This window comes from Phoca vitulina, unplaced genomic scaffold (genome assembly GCF_004348235.1).
Source record: "Phoca vitulina isolate PV1807 unplaced genomic scaffold, GSC_HSeal_1.0 scaffold1, whole genome shotgun sequence".
NCBI classification, from domain to species: domain Eukaryota; kingdom Metazoa; phylum Chordata; class Mammalia; order Carnivora; family Phocidae; genus Phoca; species Phoca vitulina.
The window spans coordinates 29546791-29573072 of NW_022589704.1; the positions used below are offsets into that span (position 1 = coordinate 29546791).

Consider the following 26282-nt stretch of genomic DNA (forward strand, 5'->3'; position numbering starts at 1 on the left):
GAGGGAAGTCTCTTCAGGAATGAAGTAAGAATGAATGAAGGTATAGATATTTACAGATAGGAGTAATAAAGTAGGTGGGGATGACTTTTTTTCCTTCTGTGTTTTAGGCAAGACAAGGATGAGGTTAGGTCATTCTAATGCAAAAAAATGTTTACTTTGTCTTCTAGGCTTGTGAGAAGGTTGGCATGCAGATCCCTCGATTCTGTTATCATGAAAGATTGTCTGTTGCTGGAAACTGCAGGATGTGCCTGGTTGAAATTGAGAAAGCTCCTAAGGTACTTGATACCTAAAATTCCACACCATGCTGTAGAAGGTAGAAAACTTTAAATCTTGCAGCAAACTTTATTTAGAATCATTGTTGTAGTGGAGAAACCTAGCCCTGTTTAATTGTATCTGGAAATTTATTTTTTTGTGTGCAGTTAAATCTGTTCATTTCAAAACTGGAAATGCAGTGATGAAAGTGCTTTATAAATGCAAGCACTATATAACTGTAACAGATTTAGAAAGTAAAGGTGACTTCTTATACCTGCCAGTATTTCCACATGGCTATATGACACAGGTAGGATGTGGAATTGCGAAGCAGCACATTGAAAGCACTTCTGCTGTTCCATTTTCAGTAGAGAAAGGGATTGCAATGAAGAGGTTCACTTTCAGTTTAATTTCATTTTGTCTCATACAGTTTTAATTCAGTAGCACCTGCTAATCAAAACATAGTTATTTGATGTTCTGTTTCAGAGTCTCTTTATAAAGTAGCTTTAACTATGAGAATAGAATTTAAAAGCATGATGTCCTATTTTTTTCTAAGAGAAATATAAAGTGTCAGGTTATATTGTGAATATGAAAACTGAAAAATTGAGCCTTCAAAAATACTGTTTTGTTTCTTTGCAGATGTATGACTTAATGTTTTTATATGTTGGGTTGCTTATAATTACAAGTAAATATAGGTACATAAAAGATTTTTCCATTGAAATTCCAGGTTGTAGCTGCTTGTGCCATGCCAGTAATGAAAGGTTGGAATATCCTGACAAACTCAGAGAAATCTAAGAAAGCCAGGTACTTTAATGCTACTTAACATAGTAACTTTTCTTAGAGCAGAAAATTGCTCATTTCAGTATTTAGACCTCTCATAGATGAGAAATTCAATAGCAAACTCTGAAAAAGTTGACATGTTCAGCTCATAGGAGCAGTGGAAATAAGTACACATTGAGGAGGTGAAGTCAGGTGTTTATGGTTTTGAGCCTAGAATGGAATTAGCACTAAAAGCTCTTCTTTAACAACTTGTTAAACTTGTGATGAATAGTGAATCTGGGGCTTATTGAACTGAGATTATTTCAGTAACATATTACACTGTTATTTGTTTTTGCTATGCATTTATATGTTTGTTTTTGTTTTGAGTTAATGTGAATGTTTTCTGAAGACCATTTAGCAATTTTCAGTAATTTTATATTGTTAAAAGTCATAATTTTCTAGGTTCTATACTGATATTTTATTCCTAGACTTATATAAACATTTTTTTAGATAGTGTGTCTAATACTAGAATAATGGTTGCATTGGCATTTCTGATAGTAAATGTAAAATTAATACTCTAAGAAAGGATACATCTCTGAAGGTTATTTAGATAGCCTATATCCAAACCATTTTGAGTGCCAAAAATTTATATCATTTTATATATTAAAATTTTCCATACAGAGAAGGTGTGATGGAGTTCTTGTTAGCAAATCACCCACTGGACTGTCCTATTTGTGACCAGGGAGGTGAATGTGATCTGCAGGTATGTCATCTAACTTCATAAATCTTTTTTGGTTGTCTTAAGTTTTAATTTCACTAGCAGCATTAGATTAACTCTCCTAATCTATTTAAGGACCAGTCCATGATGTTTGGAAGTGATAGGAGCCGATTTTTAGAGGGGAAACGTGCTGTGGAGGACAAGAATATTGGGCCATTGGTAAAGACCATCATGACTAGATGTATACAATGTACTCGCTGCATCAGGTAATGTTTTTTCTTCTGTCTTCTGGAATATCATTCACATACTTAGTTAATACTCACAAATTTGGTGAAATAACAACACTAGAAAAAATGGCAACTTTTTTTTGGTTGTAGAAGAGGGATGTTTTTAATGTTTTCTGCATAAGCCAATGAAATGAATTGTTCACTTTCAGTGAATATCAACTTCCGTTGAATTTACAAATCAAAATCTACAAGCATTAACTCTGTGATAACTTGTTGAGCTATACATGATTTGTGCAATTTTCTATATGTGTGTTACACTGCAATTAACTTATAAGCAAACGTTTATTGAACTCTTTTTTATTCAAGGACTATGCTCACCATTGAAAATATACTCATCTTTTTAGTGTTTTCAAAATCATTATCTCTTTGTGATCATAGTTAGAAAAGGAGATAATTTTGCTGGATTTGACCATTTGACAGTACATTTTTATCTTGCAGGTTTGCAAGTGAGATTGCAGGAGTAGATGATTTGGGAACAACAGGCAGAGGAAATGATATGCAAGTTGGCACGTACATTGAAAAGATGTTCATGTCTGAACTGTCTGGAAATATCATTGATATCTGCCCTGTAGGTGCCCTGACCTCAAAGCCCTATGCTTTTACTGCCCGCCCTTGGGAAACAAGGTATTCATTGTTGTATTTTTTGACAATTTGTTTTTTGTCCTTTAGTTGGCTACTGTTCAAAAAAATTTAAGATTCGTGTTCTTCCTGTATTCTAATTGTTTTGGTCTGCTAAGTTTTTATGTATTTGCTTTAAGTAAAACCCTCTTACTGGAAGGTAAGAAGATAGATTGAAGGATAGGATGAACCTGTGGAAATTAATTACAGTTTTCTTGGAAATTAATTCGAAAGTACTTAACCACATAATTATGTTATTTACTCGTTCTTCCAAAGAGTAAAATTGTCTTGATTTTTTAAGATTTATAGTCCCCTTTCATTGTATATTAAGTTTTCAACCATGTGGCTATATCGTATTTTATTTAATCAGTTCCTATTATTAGACATTTAGTTTGTTTCTGTGTAGTGGTAAATCTATGATAAAAATTGTTATTGGGGTGCCTGGGTGGCTCAGTCACTTAAGTGTCCAACTCTTGGTTTTGGCTTAGATCATGATCTCAGAGTCGTGAGATCAAGCCCCACCTACAGCTCTGTGCTCAGGGCAGTCTGCTTCAGATTCTCCACCCCCCCCCCCCAGCTTATGCTTTCTCTCTCTCTCTCTCCCCATCTCTCAAGTGAATGAATAATAAAATCTTCTTTTAAAAATTGTTATTCATAGATTTTCTTGTATATCTCTGATCCTTTTTACTAAACCAGGAAATGGAGTAGGTAGTTGCAGTAAGTTTGAATTTTTTTTTTTTTAAGATTTTATTTTATTTATTTGACAGAGAGAGATTATGCGAGAGAGGGAACACAAGCAGGGGGAGTGGGAGAGGGAGAAGCAGGCCTCCCGCTGAGCAGGGAGCCCAATGCGGGACTCTATCCCAGGACCCTGGGATCATGACCTGAGCCGAAGGCAGACACTTAATGACTGAGCCACCCAGGCGCCCCTGAATATTTTTAAGGTTCTAGAAACATATCATTAAATTGCCCTCCCATTTTTATCTTCTTTTTTTTTTTAAAGATTTTATTTATTTGACAGAGAGAGACACAGCAAGAGAGGGAACACAAGCAGGGGGAGGGGGAGAGGGAGAAGCAGGCTTCCCGCCAAGCAGGGAGCCCGATGCGGGGCTCGATCCCAGGACCCTGGGATCATGACCTGAGCCGAAGGCAGACGCTTAACGACTGAGCCACCCAGGCGCCCCTAAATTGCCCTCCCATTTTTAAACTTCCACTAGAGTATATGGGAGTATCTTACAATTCTAGGCTTTAAGCCACATATTTATGTATATAAAAGGATTAGGGGGATAGGGCACAGTACATAGCTGAGATGTAAGTAGAGATTTTTCTCTCTTTCTTCTGAGACTCCCATAATGCGAGCAGAAAAGAAGCTTCCATCTCCACAGCCTACCTCAGCCTGGCAGAATCTGTTCAAGGTGGTAGGGAAGGAGATGAGAACAGGCCCCAAGCCACACCACCACTGATTTCCAGCCTTCTTACTTGAACTTCAGTAGTTTTTCCCTGCATAAAAGCTTCTCATGATAGTGTATGCCTTTGGTAGATTTCCACAGTGGTTGTTTTTGTTAATTTTGTCTAGCTTTATTTTTGCTTTTTGTGGGGAGGATTTGTCAGGCTTTTATAATCACCCACACCCAGAAATCTTACCCTCTTGCTATTTATTTTGATAATCATATTTCCCAGATTTGGCCATTTGGAACCCTTACCATTAGCTTTTGTATTAGGTAACAATCTCTAAAGCTTTTTTTTTTTTTTAAGATTTTATTTATTTACTTGAGAGAGCATGTGAGCTCATGCATGTGTGATTGCGGGGAGGAGCAGAGGGAGAGCAGACTCTGCACACTACACAGGGCTCAATCTCACTACCTTGAGATCATGACCTGAGCCGAAATCAACAGACACCCAACCAACCGACTGAGCCACCCAGGTGCCCCTAAAGCTTTATTTTTACAGTAGAAATTTGTGTGAAGTAGTCAAATATGAGGGTAATTTTTTTTATTGCAATTTCTCTGGTTCCCATTATTTTTAGAAATTCAGAAAGGCAAGTCACTGTAAAATTTTTTTGTTTTGGATAAATCAGGTAACAGAAACTTTGTCCTTATTGCCAAACTCAGCATAGTAAATATATGTGTTTATTTTCTTAGAAAGACAGAATCCATTGATGTCATGGATGCGGTTGGAAGTAATATTGTGGTAAGCACAAGAACAGGAGAGGTGATGAGGATTTTACCAAGGATGCATGAGGACATCAATGAAGAGTGGATCTCTGATAAAACCAGGTATATGCTGCATCGTTTTCCTTAATTTTTGCAATTGATTTGAAGTACATTTTATGGTAATTTTAATTTTAAAACACCGTTTTTATACTTGCACATTAGTTAATAAATAGAGACTATTGAAAATCTAGACTTTATATGGAGAATTGGACAAAATTAACAATAGTCTAGGCATATCATTGGCTTTCATATAAACTTTGACAAATATCCATCCTACAATTTTGAAGTGGATTAAGATATTTAATCTATTCCAGTTTGTTCATTAGAGAAAAGCTAAATGTAACTTAGAGCTTGTACATCATAATTTTGATAAAATATCTAAAAGTATTCAAGTTTTATAAATAAAAATGATTTTCCTTCTTCAGCTGTCAGATATTTTTGTGTTGTAATTTTAAGATTATTCAGGTAGCTGAAAACAAATTATAAAAACTCAAACTTTTTAGATAATGTTTTAGTTTTGGATGATGTGCATAAAATATTTATTCATCTTTCAAAAAACCTGGAATAATTATTGGTATCCAAGAATTTATCAGTCTATTTGACACTTTAACTCATACTATATTTAAATAACATTTTTTTAGATGTTAAACTTGAAAACTATAGTTGCCTCTTAAGCAGGATTCCACAAATGGTATAATTTCTTTTATCTAGATTTGCCTATGATGGGCTAAAACGTCAAAGACTTACCGAGCCAATGGTCAGAAACGAAAAGGGGCTTTTAACCTATACCTCCTGGGAGGATGCACTCTCTCGTGTAGCTGGAATGGTAAAAAATTGAAATATAGAATAAATAGTATTTGTGATTTTCAAGGAACATCTTTGTAGCAGAGTGGGGGATGTGTGTCTCTTCTCTTCTTTCCTCTTATCAAGATTGCCTTCCATTTAACATTTATTAAGAACCATATGCCAGATATCATGCATGAAGTAGCGATGTAGAGACCACTAACACAGGGTACCTACTTCCCACAATCTTGTAGTAGTTACGGTAAGACCTATAGTCAGTCAGGTATCATGTGCTTGGGTAGTTGTGCAAGAAACGATGTATGAGAGAGCACCTGGGAGGAGTGCCTAACCAGACTAGCATATCAAGGACGCCTTCCTACATAAGGTGAATTAGGCAAAGTCTAAGAATGAATGCAAACTTGCCAGAGCAAAAATGGAGGGAGTGGCTTTCTAGTCAGAGAAAGGCAATGTACATAAAGGGCTTGAGGGAATGGTAGATACTTCTGAAGAAGTCTTCATCCTCCAAACCTCATCATGAGGCCCCTTTGTTTCTAATTTAAAACAAATACCTTCCCTCCAAGCTGGTGGTATTACTAACCTTGGCCTCACATACACCTTGCTTCTCACTTTTAGATTAATAATTAGTGTAAGCCTTTTTAGTCAAAAGTTCGTTGCTTTTTTTATACTTTAAAATGACTATTGTTGGGACACCTGGGTGGCTCAGTCAGTTAAGTGGCTGTCTTCGGCCCGGGTCATGATCCCAGGGTCCTGGGATCGAGTCCCACATCGGGCTCCTTGCTTAGCAGGGAGCCTCCTTCTCTCTCTCTCTCTCTCCCTCTGCTTGTGCTCTCTCTGTCAAATAAATAAAATCTTTAAAAAAAAAAAAATGACTGTTGTTTTCTGAGCAGTGGTCTTTGCTGAATGGAGGTTTTTTGGTGATGCCCTTTTTATCCATTTCTAGTTGCAGAGTTTTCAAGGCAATGATGTGGCAGCAATTGCAGGTGGCTTGGTGGATGCCGAAGCCCTAATAGCTCTCAAAGATTTGCTTAATAGAGTGGACTCTGACACCTTGTGCACGGAAGAGGTCTTCCCCACTACAGGAGCTGGGTGAGAACTACGAAGCTAGCATCTAGGCCTGCTTTGTTGTTGTTTTTGTACAAGTTGTGTATAAATCAGTACATCTGGTGCGCCTGGCTGGCTCCATTGGTAGAGTGGGTAACTTAATCTTGGGGTCCTAAGTTCGATCCCACATTGGTGGTAGAGTTTACTTAAATAAATAAGTACATCTGTGGCATCAATAAGTGATACATGACAGCTTGGATTCTCCATCATACCCACCAGTTTCTTTTCACTTAGAGACCAAAGTCAAGCCAGGAACTGTTGGAGAATCCCAGTTATTAATAAGTATCTGAATGGCGCCTGGGTGGCTCAGTTTGTTAAGCATCCAACTCTTGATTTCAGCTCAGGTCATGATCTCAGGGTCCTGGGATCAAGCCCCGAGTAGGCTCCTCACTCAGCGGGGGATCTGCTTGTCTCCCTCTCTCTTTCTGCCCCTCCCCCTGCTTGCATGTGCATGGTGTCTCTCTCACATAAATAAATCTTAAAAAAAATCTGAGACTTTGATGTAATTTAGAAATACTTCATAAGAATTTTTTGGGAATACCTTGGGCTTGTTGACATAAGAATATTGCATGGATTATCATTGTGTATTAGTTTTGAAGTAAACCTGCATTTTTTATTTTGTATTTCTAGCACAGATTTGCGTTCCAATTATCTTCTTAATACTACAATTGCTGGTGTGGAAGAGGCAGATGTTGTCCTTCTGGTTGGTACAAATCCACGTTTTGAGGCACCACTATTTAATGCTAGAATTCGAAAGAGGTTAGTAGTAATATTGAGGGTTTTAAAAATGTTTATATAATAATTTATTTTACATCTGAAAAATGACTGTTTTAGCTAATTCCTAATGGTGTTAGTGGGAATGAGACTCAAAAGATAATTGGAGTGCAGCTTCTAAAAGGTCCATTCCCTCCCTCTCCCCCTGCTGGTCTTTATACTTTGTCCTCTTATTTTGACATAATTCACGATGCACCAATTTTTCCATGATTTCTTTTATAATGATTTTTTTATAATGATTTTTTTTCCTGCTCAGGATTCAGTCTCAAGTCACACATTGCAGTTAGTGTCATGACTCTTCAGTTTTCTTTTTTGACGTTTTTTTGAAGAGCACAGGCAGTTACTTTGTAGAATACCTCCATCTTTTCATATCTTCGAGACTTATGAATAGGTTGGTATAATTTATTGTCTGTACTGTGACATTGTTGAGAGTGAAAGGGGTAATTGTTAATGCTGCAGGATACAGATGAAAACCAGCACTGTGTCAGACAAACAGAATATATGGTCACCACGTTTATAACTAGTTTTAGAAGAGCTGGATCCATACTTCCCTGTCAAAGAGAATAAAGTGATGTAGTTTATTTTCATTAACTATGTTTAAATCACCTTAATGGATAATTAGGAGATAATTGACTCTGCTGTGTAAATATGGTGAAATAAAAATTATACATCATTTATTCTAAAATTAAAGTTTTTATAGCTTGCTTAGGGTTTGCATTCTTCACAGGAAATTAATTCACTGACTTACCTTGGTGTGCATTTTTACAACACTGTTATTTTGAAAGGTACACAATAAATTCTATCTGTTAAGGCCACATGTTCTGTGACTGCTTTGTGCTTTTAACATTTGTAACATAAGTAGATGTAGCCCCTAGCACTGATGAGACTGGTGACTATGCTAATTTAGTAATTTAGCTCTAAAAACTTTGTCGTTTTTATTTCAGCTGGCTTCACAATGACTTAAAAGTGGCCCTTATTGGCAGCCCAGTGGATCTCACTTATAGATACGACCATCTGGGAGATTCTCCCAAAATTCTTCAAGACATTGCTTTTGGTAGCCATCCATTCAGCCAGGTGCTCTCAAGTTATACATCTACTTTTGTTGATTTTTAAGTATTATTTAAGAGTTATTATTTTTGTCATAATGATATGTGTTTACTATTAAAAATTATAGCAATATAGAAAAGAAAAATGGAAAAAAGTAAAACATTACCCCAGGTTCCACCAACCCAAACAAGAATTTTTTATTTTTTTAAAGATTTTATTTATTTATTTGACAGAGAGAGAGTGTGCGCACAAGCAGGGGGAGTGGCCGGCAGAGAGAGGGAGAAGCAGGCTCCCTGCAGAGCACGGAGCTCGATGCAGGGCTGGATCCTAGGACCCTGGGATCATGACCTGAGCCAAAGGCAGACGCTTAACCAACTGAGCCACCCAGGCACCCCCAAACAAATATTGATGAAACATAATCATTTCTCTATTCATATATAGAGCAAGATGGATGAACAGATAAGCAGACAAAAATGAGCTTATATTATATGTGTTAATTTATATACCAGAGCTTAATTTTACTTGAAATTATCAGAAAAGAAATTGACGTAAGGGGTGCCTGGGTGGCTCAATCCGTTAAGTGTCTGACTCTTGATCTCAGCTGAGGTCATGATTTCAGGTTCATGAGTTCAAGCCTCTCCAAGTTGAAGTGAAACTGAAGCAATTAAACTTTGAAGTTAAGGGAAATCTTTCTTTACTGCAAGAGTTATTCTTAAATTTCATGAGTCCTTTTAATGACTTTTTCATTACTGAGTACTTTATTTACATTCATTTCATTGCTTTCTGGTATTAATAGGTTTTTACTTACTTTTCCAAGAGGGGCTCATAAGTACCCTATTCGTTGAGTTCTTGCTTGCTTGCGAATGTCTGTTTTATTACTGAAGAGAGCCTTGGCAGAATACAAAGTTCTAGGGTCACACTTTTTTCCTCTCTGAACTTTATGTAGACACTGCCTTTTGTTACTGTGGAGAAGCCTGATGTCAGTCATATTTCCTCCCAACCCTGTCCTAATTTTTTTTTTTTTTTACTGTCTAGATACTTTTTTTGAATCTTTATAGTGGGTTCTTTATCTTTGAAATTTAATAACTTCAGAATTAACAGTGGTGGTTCTCTTCACTTTTTTATGGGACATGGAGCACCTCTCATTGTGAAAATTCAAAGCTCTTTTTATTTTAGTATTTGTGCATGTGTGGTGGAATGCTGATTATTAAAAAATGTAAGAGGTTTCTGTTTTCACATAACAGTTCTGGAGGGTAGGCAGTTGGACAGATGTCCAAGGATGTCATCAAGGAAGGACATTCCTTCCTGCTTTACTACCTCAGTGCCTTTGTTTACTCATGTGTGTTTGAGTGAACTTCTCCTCATGGTTCCAAGATGGTGTAGCCTTAGGTGTAATCAAGTGGTACAAAGCGGCTAAGCGCAATTCCTTTGTTTTGAATAGGAAAAACATTATCATGATTGCAGTGATCAAAAATGCAAAAGAAATGCGTATTGAAAAGTATCCCTCTTTTCTAATTCCCATCTCCATGCCCCAGAAAATGATCAGTGTTTTTCAGAAGTTTTTTTCTATACTAGATTTAAATATATTTTCTGTTAGTGGTGTTCCCTTCATTAAGAACTCCTAACAAGGGGCACCTAGGTGGCCCGTCAGTTAAGTGCCTTTGGCTCAGGTCATGATCCTAGAGTCTTGGGATTGAGCCCTGCATCGGGCTCACTGCTCCCCACGCTTGTGCTCTTTCTCTCTGACAAATAAATAAATAAAATCTTTTTAAAAAAACAAAAAGAACTCCTAACAACAAAAAAAAAACCTAACAAAGAGATATTGGTTCCCCTTTTGTATCTTTTCTGTCATTTTTCCTTTGTTCTTTTGTTCTTTTTCAGTTTGTTTTATATAATTTCCTGTAGCCTGCTTTTCTTGTCCCTGTATTTAAGGTCATGTTTTATTTTGTTTTTTACTGTTTCTGGAATGGTGTTCATTTCTAATTTGTTTCTCTTCCAGTTCTTTCCTGAGTTCTGTGACAAAAAGCTCCTTCTATTGTATAATACTCTCTGTTGTGTCACTTTTTTATGTTTTTTTTTTCATGTGAGAAAAAGTGTGTTTTTTATTTTCTGTAAGTCTATTGAAAACTATTTTTCTGGGGTGCCTGGGTGGCTCAGTCTGTTAAGTGTCTGCCTTTGGCTCGGGTCATGATCTTGGGGTCCTGGGATTGAGCCCAGTATTGGGCTCCCTGCTCAGCGGGGAGCCCGCTTCTCCCTCTCCTGACTTGTGCTTGTGCTCTTTCTCTCAAATAAGTAAATAAAATGTTTTATAAGAAAAAGAACTATTTTCCTGAACTCTTCACATATTCTTGGGAAATTCCCAAGGAGGACATTTATTCTCCTCTGTAGTATGTAGGCATAATTCTCATGCTGATTCTTTGATTTGGGCCATTTATTTATTTATTTATTTTTAAAGATTTGACAGAGAAACAGCAAGAGAGGAAACACAAGCAGGGGGAGTGGGAGAGGGAGAAGCAGGCTTCCTGCTGAGCAGGGAGCCCCATGTGGGGCTCGATCCCAGGACCCTGGGATGACCTGAGCTGAAGGCAGACGCTTAATGACTGAGCCACCAAGGGGCCCCTGGGCCAGTTATTTATTGAAGAATAATACAGAGGGTGGTTAGGAGAGTGAGCTCTATACTCTTCTGCTTTACTTTTAATTTTTCCATCCTCCACTAAATCTGTAGTTTCCTTTGCTTTTGGGATGCACTCCCCTCCAGTTTTGGCATTCAGGAAGTTACTATGATTTAAAGCAGAGCCCTGAAAGTTTTAGGTATTCTGCATTGTAATCCTAGTGTTCATTGTTTTCCCTACCTCTTTGTTCTTGTCTAGAGCATGGTGAGTAGATAAAAGACTGTAGACATGATACTTGAATGTGGCTTTTTCTGTTAGTACCAACTGAATGTCTGTAGTGACATTGCCCAGTTTTTCTGGAACATACCCAAAATCATTCTTTTTTTTTTTTTTTAATTTTTTTATTGTTATGTTAATCCCCATACATTACATCATTAGTTTTAGATATAGTGTTCCATGATTCATTGTTTGTGCATAACACCCAGTGCTCCATGCAGAACGTGCCCTCCTCAATACCCATCACCAGGCTAACCCATCCTCCCAACCCCCTCCCCTCTAGAACCCTCAGTTTGTTTTTCAGAGTCCATTGTCTCTCATGGTTCTTCTCCCCCTCCGATTCCCCCCCTTCATTCTTCCCCTCCTGCTACATTCTTCTTCTTTTTTTCTTTCTTAACATATATTGCATTATTTGTTTCAGAGGTACAGATCTGAGATTCAACAGTCTTGCACAATTCACAGCGCTTACCAGAACACATACCCTCCCCAGTGTCCATCACCCAGTCACCCCATCCCTCCCACCCCACCCCCCACTCCAGCAACCCTCAGTTTGTTTCCTGAGATTAAGAATTCCTCATATCAGTGAGGTCATATGATACATGTCTTTCTCTGTATACCCAAAATCATTCTGACCAAGGGATATTTGGAAAAGGCTTTCATTCCCAGTACTTCTAGAAAATCTGTTTTATCTGATAACTCATTTAGCCATTTCATAGTAGCATTGGTGAGGTGTTTTTGGTTAAATCTGGTTGTATATATGTCTATATGTTGACTCTTAAAAATCAGAGACATTCTGCATTAAACCTAAAACTTGGGACAACGTATTGTAGATGCAAATTAAAAAAGTTTTTTAATCAAAGTTCTTTTTTTAAATAGGTATTACATGAAGCTAAAAAACCAATGGTGGTTGTAGGCAGTTCTGCACTCCAGAGAAGTGATGGGGCAGCAATTCTTGCAGCTGTTTCCAACATTGCTCAAAAGATTCGGATGAGTAGTGGTGTTACTGGTGATTGGAAAGTTATGAATATCCTTCATAGGTATGTTGGGTGATTGTTCTATTATATACTGTAAGATTCAAGTAATTTTGTGTACATGTGTTACTGTTGTACTATCACATTTAGATTTACTAATAGCTTAATATTTAGCAATGTCTCAGTAGTAGATGTGAAAGAGATACCTTTATTTTCTGTGTGAGAACCAAAGATAATAAATAATATTTAAAATATTTGAGGGGCGCCTGGGTGGCTCAGTTGGTTAAGTGTCTGCCGTTGGCTTAGGTCGTGATCCCGGGGTCCTGGGATCGAGCCCCATGTAGGGCTCCCTGCTCAGCAGGGAATCTGCTTCTTCCTCTGTCCCTCCCCCTGCTTGTGTTCTCTCTGTCTCACAAATAAATAAATAAAATCTTAAAAAAAAAATATTTGAAATAGCAGTGCTAAGAAAATCTTGAAAATCTGTATTAGTATACTTTGGTTCAAAAATTGCAACAAGCCCTCTGACTTTGATTAAATGATAAAAATGTAAGCTAACATGAGAATTCAATGTAAGGGAAGTTTTTTTCTGACTGTATTGAAGCACCTGGGCGGCTCAGTTGGTTAAGCGTCTGACTCTTGATTTTGGCTCAGGTCAGTGATCTTAGGGGTCGTGAGATTGAGCCCCGAGTCGCGCTCCGTGCTGGGTGTGGAGCCTGCTTGAGGTATTTCTCCCCCTTCCTCTACCCCTCCCCCCCCACCCCTGCACACACCTCTCAAAAAAAAATAGTAATACACATTTATTTTAGGAAGTTGGCAAGAGAAGAAAATATGAAAATGGAAATTATTCTTCTCCAAATTATAGATAATTACTGTTCCTACTTTCGTCTGGTTCTTTTTCCTGTGTAAATATTTTTTAGTTATATAGTTGAAATCACACTGTGTGAACAGTTTTGTATCCTGATTTTGATCAATTTTCACTACCATATAAAATTTCTTCCTGTAATTAGAAATTTTTTATAAACTTTAATGGCTATTTAATATCATGAATATGTACAATTTTTTAGCCATTTAATTCTTGTTAACATATAAATTGATACTAGTCTTTAAACTATAAATAAATAATGCAATGATACACAGATACTTATGAACTTTATTTTCTTACAGTGGATTTCTAAAAGTAGAGCTCTTAAGGTAAACAGGATAAACATTTCTGAGGCTCTTAATGCATATTTCCAAGTTTTAGAAATGTAACAGGGACACCTGGGTGGCTCAGTCAGTTAAGCATCTGCCTTTGGCTTGGGTCATGATCCCGGAGTCCCGGGATCGAGCCCCGCATCGGGCTCCTTGCTCAGTGGGGAGCCTGCTTCTCCCTCTCCCTCTCCTGCTGCTCCCCTGCTTGTTTCTCTTTCTCTCTCTCTGACAAATAAATAAAATCTTAAAAAAATAAAAATAAAAAAGAAATGTTGTAACAGTTTTACCTTAGTAAATAAGTTTTCCCATTTCGCATAATCCTTTCTATCTTAAGAATTATTTTTCAGGGGGCGCCTGGGTGGCTCAGTCGGTTAAGCGTCTGCCTTCGGCTCACGTCATGATCCCAGGGTCCTGGGATCGAGCCCCTCATCGGGCTCCCTGCTCAGTAGGGAGTCTGCTTCTCCCTCTCCCTCTCTCCCCAGCTCTCTCTCTCAAATAAATAAATCTTTAAAAAAAAAAAAGTTTTATTTTTCAAATTTGTTTAAGGATTGAGGCTAAACACTTTTAAATATGATAGGCAAATTTTTTAAATTTAAAAGTATTTGAATACATTGTGGGTTTTTTTTTAAGATTTTATTTGAGAGAGAAAGAGAGAGCGTGGGGGAGGGGCAGAGGGAGAGGGAGAAGCAAACTCCTCACTGAGCAGGGAGCCCGATGCAGCACTCGATCCCAGGACCCTGGGATCATGACCTGAGCCAAAAGGCAGATGCTTAACCGACTGAGCCACCCAGGCACCCTTGAATAAATTCTTAAACATTAATTTCAGTTTCAATGTTATATTTCTGTTTGGTTTAATTTGGCATTGTAGATCATCATGTAAACATTTTTTTTTTTTAAAGATTTTATTTATTTATTCATGAGAGACAGAGAGAGAGAGAGGCAGAAGGAGAAGCAGGCTCCCAAGAAGCAGGGAGCCCTATGCGGGACTCGATCCCAGGACCCTGGGATCATGACCTGAGCCGAAGGCAGACGCTTTACCATCTGAGCCACCCAGGTGCCCCATCATGTAAACATTTTTAAAAACTTTATATTTTTTAGGTAGAGTTTATTTGCATTGTTCACCTCTGGATCCTTTCTAGCCACCATTTTTACTTCTTATTTTTAGTTCACTTTTCCGTCTGTGTCTTTATTTATACAGTTTTGTTTTTCTGAATGGGTACCAAAATTAATTAAACTTTTTAAAAAATTCCCAGTTGTCTAACATTGTATTTCTGATTCCTTCTCACAAATGACTACTTGGGTAGGTACAAAGATGACAGTCTTTTTTCCTTTAATACTAAGTATTTCTGCACCCTTTCTTTCATTTAATATTTTAGGGAGGATTTAATGTAATCTCAGTTTTGTCACTGAGGATGACCTGACTTTGTATATGTATGTGTGTCTGCCTCCTCACCCTTTGGGCTCCTTATTTTTGATGTTAAAAAAAAAAATTCTACCAGATTTTAAGTAGGTGACACTCAGGTGTCATTACTTTTGCCTGGGAATATCATAGAGACTCCCCATTATCAAATTGAAATGTTTTGATTTTTTTTTTCTTTTAAGCTCAGAAAAAGGTTATTGGTTTACTTTTACTTAGTTATTTGCTCTCACACAGAAGCCTCTTTTGTTATGCATTGATTGGCCTTGAGACTTTTGGCTCATAATTTTTCTCATATCCTTTTTCTCTGGGTTTAGAGAAAATTTCTTACATTTTGTTCCATCATTTTGTGAGTTTTCATTCTGGAGAACACTGATTTTGTTACAATTTTTAATTTATTAACCTTGTTTGTCATTTCATTCTTACAAGATTTCCTTTTTATGAAAGTTCATTTTAGTTTATTAGGACCTATCTTTTTTTTTTTCTTTAAGATTTTATTTATTCATTTACTTGAGAGAGAGAAGAGGGCACATGAGCAGAGGGAGAAGCAGAGGGAGAGAGATAAGCAGACTCCATGCTGAGAGCGTAGCCCGACATGGGGCTCGATCCCACAAACTTGAGATCATGACCTGAGCCGAAACCAAGAGTCAGACACTCAACGAACTGAGCCACCCAGGTGCCCCAGGACATATCTTTTATTGTAAAGGCAGACATAAGCTTACTCAATTTGTTTTCCAGGATGAAGTGGACTGTGTCTTAAGTTAATGTGAGTCTCTGCCCAGATTTTTGAGAGAGACATGTCAAGACTTATACTGAGTGAAGTTAAGAAAGAACTGTTGGGGCAGAGGGATTTGTTTTGAAATGGGAAAGTATGAGTCCTCCAGCTTTGTTCACTTTTATGATAGGTTTGGCTATTTTGGGTCCTTTGCATTCCATATGAATTTTAGGATCAGCTTGTCCATTTCTGTAAATTATTCATCTGGATTTTTGATAGGGATCACACTGAATTTGTAAGCTCAGTTGGGGAGTATTGCCATCTTAACAGCATTAACTCCTCTAATTCATGAATGTGGGATGTCTTTCCATTTAGTAAGGTCTTTAATTTCTTTCAAGTTGTTTTGTACTTTTCATTATATAAATCTTACATTTATTGTTAAGTTTTTTTAAAAGCATTTTATGCTTTTGATGTTATCCAGAGTTTGACAGAGTAGCAGCATCTAGTAGGAGTTGGTTTGACCTGATCTCCTCCCCTAACAAATACGTAAAACATCAACTTGCTTTATATACAGTAGGTCCTCAGAATGGCTATTTCTAGAAAGAAAGTTAGTAATAGCAAACTGGACCAGACTCCAGTTGTTCAGAGTATAGTTATTCCAGACCCCTTATTTATTTATTTATTTAAGATTTTACTTATTTATTTGAGAGAGAGCATGAGAGGGCTGAGGGGCAGAGGGAGACAGCAGACTCCCCACTGAGCAGGGAGCCTGATGCAGGGCTCAATCCTGGGATGCCGGGATCATGACCTGAGCCAAAGGCAGATGCTTAACCAGCTGAGCCACCCAGGCGCCTCCAGACCTCTTTTTTAAAGGATTATTTTCTGCTTATAAGAGTAATATATGCTCATGGAACATATATGTACTAATTATATTGTTTTCTCCAAGTTAAAGTTTTATGAGTGCTGTTTTAATTTCTCCCTTTTGGTTTTCAAAATCATATGACTTTTCTCTAGTGACTGCTTTTGGCTTATCATGTTTTATATCTTGCTCTATTGAATAAGAATCAATTTAGGACAGGGCGCCTGGGTGGCTCAGTTGGTTAAGCGACTGCCTTCGGCTCAGGTCATGATCCTGGAGTCCCAGGATCGAGTCCTGCATCGGGCTCCCTCCTCAGCAGGGAGTCTGCTTCTCCCTCTCACCCTCCCCCCTTTCATGTGCTCTCTCTCTCTCTCTCTCTCAAATAAATAAATAAAATAAAATAAAAAAATTAAAAAAAGAATCAATTTAGGACAATCTCAATTAGCATAAAGTTTCCAGAATTATTCAATTAACTATTATCTCATGAAGTGGGGTGCCTGAGTGGCTCAGTTTGTTAAGCATCTGACTCTTAATTTTGGCTCAGGTCATGATGTCATGGTTGTGAGATTGAGCCCCACGTTGGGCTCTGTGCTGGGTATGGTTAGGATTCTCTCTCTCCCTGTCCCTTCCCCCCCCCCAAAATAAGAAATAACAATAAATAAATATGTCATGAAGAGACAGTGTTCTAAGCATCTTGTTTTTTTGTTTGACACCCTTAAAACAGTAAAATATTGCTATTTCTGGTTTTGACATCTATTTCAAAATGGGTTAAGAAGATGAAGGAAGGTTTTTGTCAGCATTGAATAGAAAAGATTAAGTATCATTTCAGGAGTCACATTTAATTTTTTATAATGATAGCACTGCAGGTGTGCTAAAAATCCATAATTGTTTTACAGGATTGCAAGCCAGGTAGCTGCTTTGGATCTTGGGTATAAACCTGGGGTGGAAGCAATTCGTAAGAACCCTCCCAAAGTGCTGTTTCTCCTGGGAGCAGATGGAAGTTGTATCACTCGACAGGATTTGCCAAAGGATTGTTTCATTATTTATCAAGGTAAGTAACATCTGTGACACCAGAAACAGAAAAGAATCCTATGCTATGTAGATTAGAAACTATATGGCAGTATATTTAGTGGATTGACTATTTTCCATTCAGGAATTTCCCCCCAACACACACACCTCAGTATTTTTTTAAACCAAACATAGGTTTTATTAGTTATATAGTTGATACTATTAAGAATTATTACCTGGTGGGGCACCTGGGTGGCTCAGTCAGTTTTAAGCATCTGCCTTTGGCTCAGGTCATGATCCCAGGGTCCTGGGATCTAGCCCCACATCAGGCTCCCTGGGAGCCTGCTTCTCCCTCTCCTTCTGCCCACCCCCCCACCACTTGTGCATGCTCACTCTCTCTTTCTCTCTCAAATAAATAAATAAAATATTTTTTAAAAAGAGGTTATTGCCGGGCGCCTGGGTGGCTCAGTTGGTTGGGCGATTGCCTTCGGCTCAGGTCATGATCCTGGAGGCCCGGGATCGAGTCCCGCATCGGGCTCCCTGCTCGGCAGGAGTCTCCTTCTCCCTCTGACCCTCCCCCCTCTCATGCTCTCTCTCTGTCTCATTCTCTCCCTCAAATAAATAAATAAAATCTTTTAAAAAAAAAAAAAGGTTATTGCCTGGAAAAAAAAAGAGTTTTTACCTGATGATATTTAGTAACAAAGAATTAGAAGAAACCTATGCTTCACTAATAGGAATGGTTAAATTATGGTTTATTTATACAATTAAATATTATGTAACATTAAAATTCAGCTTTTCAAAGAATGTTTAGTATTATTACATAATCAGAGGAAAGCACTTTTACATAAACAGTGTAAAAAGTTTAAAAATCATGAGTGCTGGGGCACCTGTGTGGCTCAGTTGTTAAGTGTCTGCCTTCAGCTCAGGTCATGATTCCAGGGTCCTGGGATCGAGCCCCGCATCAGGCTCCCTGCTCGGGGGGAAGCCTGCTTCTCCCTCTCCCGCTCCCCCTGCTTGTGCTCCCTCTCTCACTGTGTCTCTCTCTGTCAAATAAATAAAATCTTTAAAAAAAATAAAATAAAAATCATGAGTGCTGAGTTACAGGACTTTTTTTTTTTTTAAGATTTTATTTATTTATTTGAGAGAGAGAATGAGAGAGAGCACATGAGGGGGCAGGGTCAGAGGGAGAAGCAGACTCCCTGCAGAGCAGGGAGCCCGATGCGGGACTCGATCCAGGGACTCCAGGATCATGACCTGAGCCGAAGGCAGTCGCTTAACCAACTGAGCCACCCAGGCGCCCGAGTTACAGGGCATTTAATGAAATACATTTGATAGTACTTGTTTGGCTTTTTTGTTTTGACTCATTTTCTTGAACTCTCACTCATTGTAAATATATTTCCCTGGAATAAATGGAGTCCAGAGTACTCCTGGATATTTTACAGAGAAAAGTATTATATAACTCTCAAGTTCATTTTACACAAATGCCATAAATTTATAATAGGCTTTTTATTGCCATGGCACATAAAGAGCATTATAGAATATTTAGTATCTTTAGTTTGATAAAGTTAAATCAAAATGCATAATTTACATCCAGTTCCTAGTCCTATCCAGAAATAATCATTGATGGCTTTGGAAATGTATGCTTCGTATATTTTTCTGTTATATACAAAAATGTACACAAATGAGATCATTAGACTTTATATATTGCTCTATAACTTTCTTTCATTCAACTCAAGGTTTTTTTTCCTTCTAACAGTTTTGTTAAACTATTAAAACTTTCATTATACTATTTCAGTCTTTCATTATACTGTTTTCTATAATATCCTGTTTATGTTCTTTTCAGTATTACCGCTGTCATTCCTGTTCTACATTTTTTGTTCCTCCACCATTTCAGTATGTTTTACTGAATTTCACTAACATACATCTGAGCATTTCCACTTTGTAATCAAGAGAAATAATATACCTCATTGCCCATGATATATGTTTGTACTATATTATACATATTTCTGTATTTACAAAAAATAATCTGGGAAGATAGCAAATGCTTATTAGTAATTTTCTTTGGGAAGGGAGTTGAATTGTGGGCAAGGTGGGCTTTTTATTCCAAAATTCTTTTATATATTTTTGTATGTTACAATTTTGTAAACACTTTTGTAATTCTTAATGGGATTTAAAAAGGATATCTTGTGTGTTCATGTATGATACCTAATCAGTTTTTGCTAAAATATGGTTTGTCCTTTCCATCTTTTCGCAGGACATCATGGTGACGTTGGCGCTCCTATAGCTGATGTTATTCTCCCAGGCGCTGCTTACACAGAGAAATCTGCTACTTATGTCAATACTGAGGGCCGAGCTCAGCAGACTAAAGTAGCAGTGACACCTCCTGGCTTGGCAAGAGAAGACTGGAAAATTCTAAGAGCCCTCTCTGAGGTATTTGTTCTTAGTGATGCTGCTAATGGGATGTTTGACTTGTTAGCTTCTCAAAATGATTTTCAAAGTCAAGGAGAATGCAAGCCTGATGTGCAGGGATAATTTGAATAATCTCTGTAAGACAAAAGTATTCAGAAAATGGGCGTTTGATATTGGTATTTTTATTTTTGGCTTGTTTTTTGCCTAAAAACACTTCTTTTAACTCTTTATTATAAAAAAAGAAAAAGCATGAGATTTAAAATAATAGACGTTGTCTGTAAACTTTGTATATGATCAATATCGGGTTAGCAGAAGCATTCAGATTTAGTATAGCATCATCTCTTTAATCATTTATTTCATACTCAGTCTGATTTCTAAAGAGAAATTACTAATGTACTGACAGCTGTTTATGAATTAGAATTTTTGTCAATTGTGTTTTCTTCTTAATTACTTAATGTACTTGCAAATGGACACCCAATAGAATTTTCATTAGCACAACATTATTTCACTATAGTTGCAGTTATGTATGATTTGAATTTTTTTAAGTACTAAAGCTTTATGTCAATTCTGGAGACCTGTTATTTATAGATTGCAGGTATGACTCTTCCATATGATACTCTGGATCAAGTAAGGAACAGATTGGAAGAAGTCTCTCCTAATCTTGTCCGATATGATGATGTCGAAGGAGCCAATTATTTCCAGCAAGCAAATGAGCTCTCCAAGGTAAAAACTTGCCTGTATTCAGTTTTCATAGTAGTGTATCCTCTGATGTTAGTTTTCAATTCTATTATTGACCTCATAATCCTTTTTTTTGCAGCTAGTGAACCAACAGCTTCTTGCTGATCCGCTTGTTCCACCTCAGCTAACAATAAAAGACTTCTACATGACAGGTATGCATTTGTTAGCATGACTGCCAAATATGAAAGGTGGGAAGGAATAAGATCACCTAATTATGATTCCAACCTGTTTATGAGAATATTTGATATTTTTATTTAATCTTTGAAAACTTTGAAACATCAGAAGTAATGTAATTTATATTTTCTGATTTTACTCTAATTTCTTTTGTTTCTGAAATGTAAGCAGATTTTAAATATAAAATTTACTGTTGTGTATAAAATCACCATATAGCAATTTAGGGAGAATTTTTTTTTAAGTGACAACTGTGAAGGTTTTTTCTGAGAATTACAGCAGAAACATTAAAACACTTAAATGTGAAGTATGTTAAAGAGTGTTTCTGATGGACATTGTTAGGGATGCTTTTAAGGAATGTGGACTTACTGATACTTGTTTACTGCAGATTTTACATTTGATATAACATGATATAACACTTGATATAATATCTGTGTTATGAGGTAGTTGACAGATGGTTTTAAATAATTTTCTGCCTAAAAGCAGTATATTTTTAAAAATTTTTAAGCTTGTTTATCTAAGATTATTTTTAATTGGTTTTTTACTTATGTTATAGAAGTTATGTTTGTTGTAGAATACATACCTAAGCCCAAAGGGCAAAGAGCATTTACTATGATCCCACTATCCAGAAATAACTACTTTTATTTTTTTAACATTTTGTCAATCATACAAGGATATACACATATATTATTCATTTTAAAAATAAAAGATTTGATGATTCATTTACTGGGGGGAGGGGTTGACAGCTTTATTGAAATACCATTTACATACCATAAAATTCACTGAATTCAGTGGATTTTATTTTTTTTATTATTTTTTTTAAGATCTTATTTGAGAGCGAGAGAGAGAGAGCGCATGCACGTGCGCGCGTACACGAGTGGAATGAAGGGGCAGAGGCAGAGGGAGAAGCAGACTCCCCACTGAGCAGGGAGCCCAACGTGGGGCTAGATCCTAGGACCCAGGGATCATGACCTGAACCGACTGGGCCACCCAGGCGCCCCTGGATTCAGTGGATTTTAGTACACATACTATTTTATAAACTTGTTTTCAATAACAGTATTGTGCACATATTTGTCCTATCTTTAGTACTTCTCTATAATATTTGTAAGGGTTGCATACTGGCATATTGTATGGCTATATGTAATTATTTAATCATTCCTAGGAGTACTTACTAAAAGCATTTAGCTTATAAGGGGCTTATTTTCTGGAGTTCTTCTCACATTAGATACAGTTACATAGAATTTTATAGTCTTTTTTTTGGTTGTTCCTGAATGTGTGCAACAAGAAAGTTTTACTGTGTGCTTTTTTAAAAATTGTATTATCAAAATGCACATTTTCTTAATATCTTTCAGACTCCATTAGCAGAGCTTCACAGACAATGGCCAAATGTGTCAAAGCTGTCACGGAGGGTGCCCAGGCAGTGGAGGAACCATCCATATGCTGAAACTTCTACTAGGAACCCCATTTTGTTACAAATAATTAATGGACAGTTATGTTGGAGTAATCTCCTACAGGTTTATTCTTTAAAAAATAATCTGAATGATGTAATATTTAAGGTCGTACCTTGCTTATTTGAAAATGATATTGCAATTATCAGTGAACTTTGAGGTTTCAAAGACATTTATGTATTGTGTGTAAACATTAAATTGTTTAATAAACAATGTATACAGATGCTTTTTCACATAAAAGTATTGGCAATCTTTGTGATACATACAAAGAAAATTCTTAAAATACGAGTTTTTGTTCATTTTCATTGATCATTTATGTTTGTAAAATGTATGAAATAAGAGCTTCCATTAGGACCCACTGGTAGTTTCTAGCACTCAAGGAAAGATTTGAGCATTCTGTCAAGCTGGGTAAATAGAAAAAATATGTGTAACATAATCACACATCAGATATGTATCTTGGACAACTATAAATAATAATAATCATAATAATTATAGATAATGATTATTTAGCTTTTTCTGTGTGCTAAGCACTCTGGTTTTATATGCGTTATCTTGTTTTGTCCTTGCTACAACTCTGAGGTAGTGTTATCTCATTTTACAGATGAAGAAACTGAAGCCTAGGGATATTTGGTAGCTTGCCCAAGGTCACAGAAAAATAGTCAAGGACTCCAGCCTAGTTCTCTCTGACTCCAAAGCTCATTGTTCTTACCTGCTATACATAATTCCCTCCCATTAATACAGATCTTATAGGTTGTTACTTCTAAGAATTAGCATTGAGAATCTTAATGGATAGTACATTTTTCTGTTTTCTCTTGAATCTGTTTATAGATCATGGTGATTTATATGACATTTTTCTTTGTGTAAGAGATTACACACACATGCATCACTGGAGTGATGGAGTTAAGGGATGTAATTTAGGTCTTTGTTGATGTTCCATATTCATTATATTAACCATCTGCACTTTTAAGTCAACTAAACTATTCCAATAATAGAAGACAAAGCTAAAAGCTTTCATAATTTTCAGTTGTCAAAACAAAAAGGAGGTAAAATTTTATAATTGATCTAGGAGATAATTTAAAGCCATATTAAATGTTTTTCAGAATCTATGGTCAGAATCCTTTTGTTGTGTAATCCTTATTCCTGCTTTCACTAAAGACTTAGCCCAATTATAGGATGCGATATTCCTGATACAACAATAAGATTTTTTAAATAGTAGTATGTCATCGATACTTTATCTTCAAAAAGATAAATTGTACAGAATTTGTCACCTGTAACAGTTTTTTCCGAACTGTTTATTTTTTCATTAGCAATACATTATGAAGTGTATTTTGCTTAAAGTACTTAAAATTCTAAGTTGCCTGAAATTGTACAAATTCTTGCTGAAAGTCTTTGAATTCAGTACAAACTTTCTGTCCTCCTCTATTTTCTTTATCCCTTAGCACTGTAGCTGACCTCGAGGGGGCATATGCTTCCAGTTTTGTATTCTACACAGTACTTCTCAGTGAACGTGTGTAGACTTCATAGACCTGTTGGTGAGGGAATATTGTGTTCAAATGGAGAAGAGGTGGTGTACGACCACGATGGTCCAGAATCCTTGGGCTGCCATCTAGGCAACATGTGTTGAACTTATAATTTTATAAAGAATACTTTGTCTGGGGTAAGTAGTGCTCAATAAAATTGGCTGGTTTTTACATAAAGTAAACATGAAAGTCTGTCTAACGGGCACTTATTAATCACGTAATGCGAAATAATAAGGTTATTGTGAACATAAACATTAAAGGTGGTTGCTAGGGGGGAAAAAAGGCTTTCTGAAGAAGAGCCCCCAAATAGAAGAAAAATACATATAGGTGAGAATAACCTGGCTGATGGAATTATGATTCTAAGTAATGAAAGAGTCAACAATGAGAAGGTGAGAAAGGCTCAAGGGCCAGGTCCCTTTGGGTGAAGAAGGCAGTCTGGAAATACCCTCTCATTTAAAGAGGACCCAAATATGTATCACTAAAGCTTTAAGTACATTATGTCTAATTTTCATAAAAACTCTGCAAACAATAGGAATTGAGACCCAAGAAATATCAAATAACTTGCTTAAAACTACAGAGTTAGAGACTAAAGGCAAGGGAGTTTAATTAGAGATATTTTATTGTCCCATGTTGCCTCAAATATAAAGCTCTTGGACAGCTATGAAAATTGAATAGATGTGCAGGAAAGATCTTAAAGCCTAAGCTCTATACAAAATGCTTTCCAAATTTATTGTGAATTATATTATAACAAATACATTAATAAAAAGTATTATGCCCTCTTAGTAATACCCAGTGTACAGTCATTTATTATTGTTTGTTATTTAACAAGTTATTTAAACACCACTTCTTGCCAGGTCAGAACTTCGGAAAGGTTAGTTAAGAAAAATTTTAAGATTATTTCTTCATTTGTAAAATGGGGATAACAATAGAATAATTGTATTTACCTCTACCTCATAATGTTGTTATGAGGATTAGGTCAGAAAACCTATGAAACTCTTAGCTTACTTCCTGACACAGTAAATGTTCAATGTGCTCAATAACTGAAGACCATCATTATAGGGAAATGTGTATTCAAAATTTTTCTAACAGTTTCAGGAGGTTGCAGCTAATCATCCATGGGAGTTTTGTTGTTTTTTAAACTAAGCTCTATACCCAACATGGGGCTCAAACTCACAAGAGATCAACAGTCACTCTACCGACTGAACCAGACAGGTGCCCCCATTGGAGTTCTTGATCCTAAAAAGTCCCCATTTTAAATGAATGAAGTGAAAAACTCTCAAACTATTGGTTGTAAGGGAAAGTCATGCCTAATATAACCTCCAGCTTTTATTTTTCTAAAGAAATGCATTCCTTTCCTAAGGCTCCAAGGAATTAAATGACTTATCCAAGGGCAACCTAATCAACAAAACACTGCTACTACATACCATCCACCAAGGCTGTGAAAATTTATTATGCAGAACTCTGTGCTTATTTTGATGGAACTTTTACCAGTTGTAGGAAGATTTACTGAGTCTGTTGGGTTCTAACCCTTAAAAGAGATTACTTCTAAGAGCAAAACCATAAAAACAGTGCTGTCAGAAGGGGAAGATTATTTGCTAGTGATAGAAAGGGTACTGAAAGAGGGTTAGAGCTATTGATTTGCACAAAGGGGGCCAGTGGATTCTTTTGCCAACATAAACTTTTGATTAATATATATAAACTGTCAGATTTACTATTAAACAGATTACCCTACCACTATTCAACACCTAAGGAGAGAAGAACTAAAGCAGCTTAAAACAGTGGCAAGAGGTGTTTTTTAAAATGTTAATATGTCATGACTGCTGTTAAGATGTCACTAGTAACACTGCAAATCCCTTGTTAGCTAAGATCTGGTTTGCCTGAAAGTGAGGGCTCAAGCAGAAATTAAGGTATGCATGAGTATGACAAGCTATTTTTTAGGACATTTTGTGAGGCTACTCCTATCTTAGCATAGCTAGACCTCATGTTTGTGGTTGATTCAATGTTTGGAAACAAATGGCCATGAAAATAATACAAAGATCTGTTGGAACAAAAAATTGTGTATAGACATATATATGGCCACCGTTCAATAATGAAGATAGCTGATAACTCCCTAATAATTTTTAATAACCAATATTTTAAAATATCTTAACAATTGCATAGTACTTTAATTAGCTTGCTTATTTAATTTAGCCCAAGAGACAATGAAAAAACTATGACTAGACCTCAGGTCTAGATTTTAAGAGAATAAGGATCTTGGAACCAAATACCTTTTACTTGAAGTGTTTGTAGATTTTACTACTGAAAAATTCTGAAGATTGATTTACCTATGACTGATATTCAAAATCTTTGATATCTTAATATTTTAAAAATAACTTAC

The 26282-nt window shown here is 36.5% G+C and overlaps 1 protein-coding gene across 1 annotated transcript in view; it reads left to right on the forward strand.

Moving 5' to 3' along the window:
- The window catches only part of NDUFS1 (NADH:ubiquinone oxidoreductase core subunit S1), a 30829-nt gene extending 6131 nt beyond the window's left edge, over positions 1 to 24698 (forward strand). Inside the window, exons 4-19 of the mRNA XM_032403810.1 lie at positions 168 to 275; positions 977 to 1053; positions 1690 to 1771; positions 1862 to 1992; positions 2452 to 2637; positions 4773 to 4907; positions 5556 to 5670; positions 6589 to 6734; positions 7380 to 7508; positions 8468 to 8597; positions 12335 to 12495; positions 17508 to 17662; positions 19874 to 20049; positions 20617 to 20751; positions 20846 to 20918; positions 22290 to 24698. Of these exons, the coding sequence (XP_032259701.1) occupies positions 168 to 275; positions 977 to 1053; positions 1690 to 1771; positions 1862 to 1992; positions 2452 to 2637; positions 4773 to 4907; positions 5556 to 5670; positions 6589 to 6734; positions 7380 to 7508; positions 8468 to 8597; positions 12335 to 12495; positions 17508 to 17662; positions 19874 to 20049; positions 20617 to 20751; positions 20846 to 20918; positions 22290 to 22381 (2031 nt within the window). The 3' untranslated portion in view covers positions 22382 to 24698. The remainder of the gene's footprint in view (positions 1 to 167; positions 276 to 976; positions 1054 to 1689; positions 1772 to 1861; positions 1993 to 2451; positions 2638 to 4772; positions 4908 to 5555; positions 5671 to 6588; positions 6735 to 7379; positions 7509 to 8467; positions 8598 to 12334; positions 12496 to 17507; positions 17663 to 19873; positions 20050 to 20616; positions 20752 to 20845; positions 20919 to 22289) is intronic.
- The last annotated feature ends 1584 nt before the right edge of the window (positions 24699 to 26282 follow it).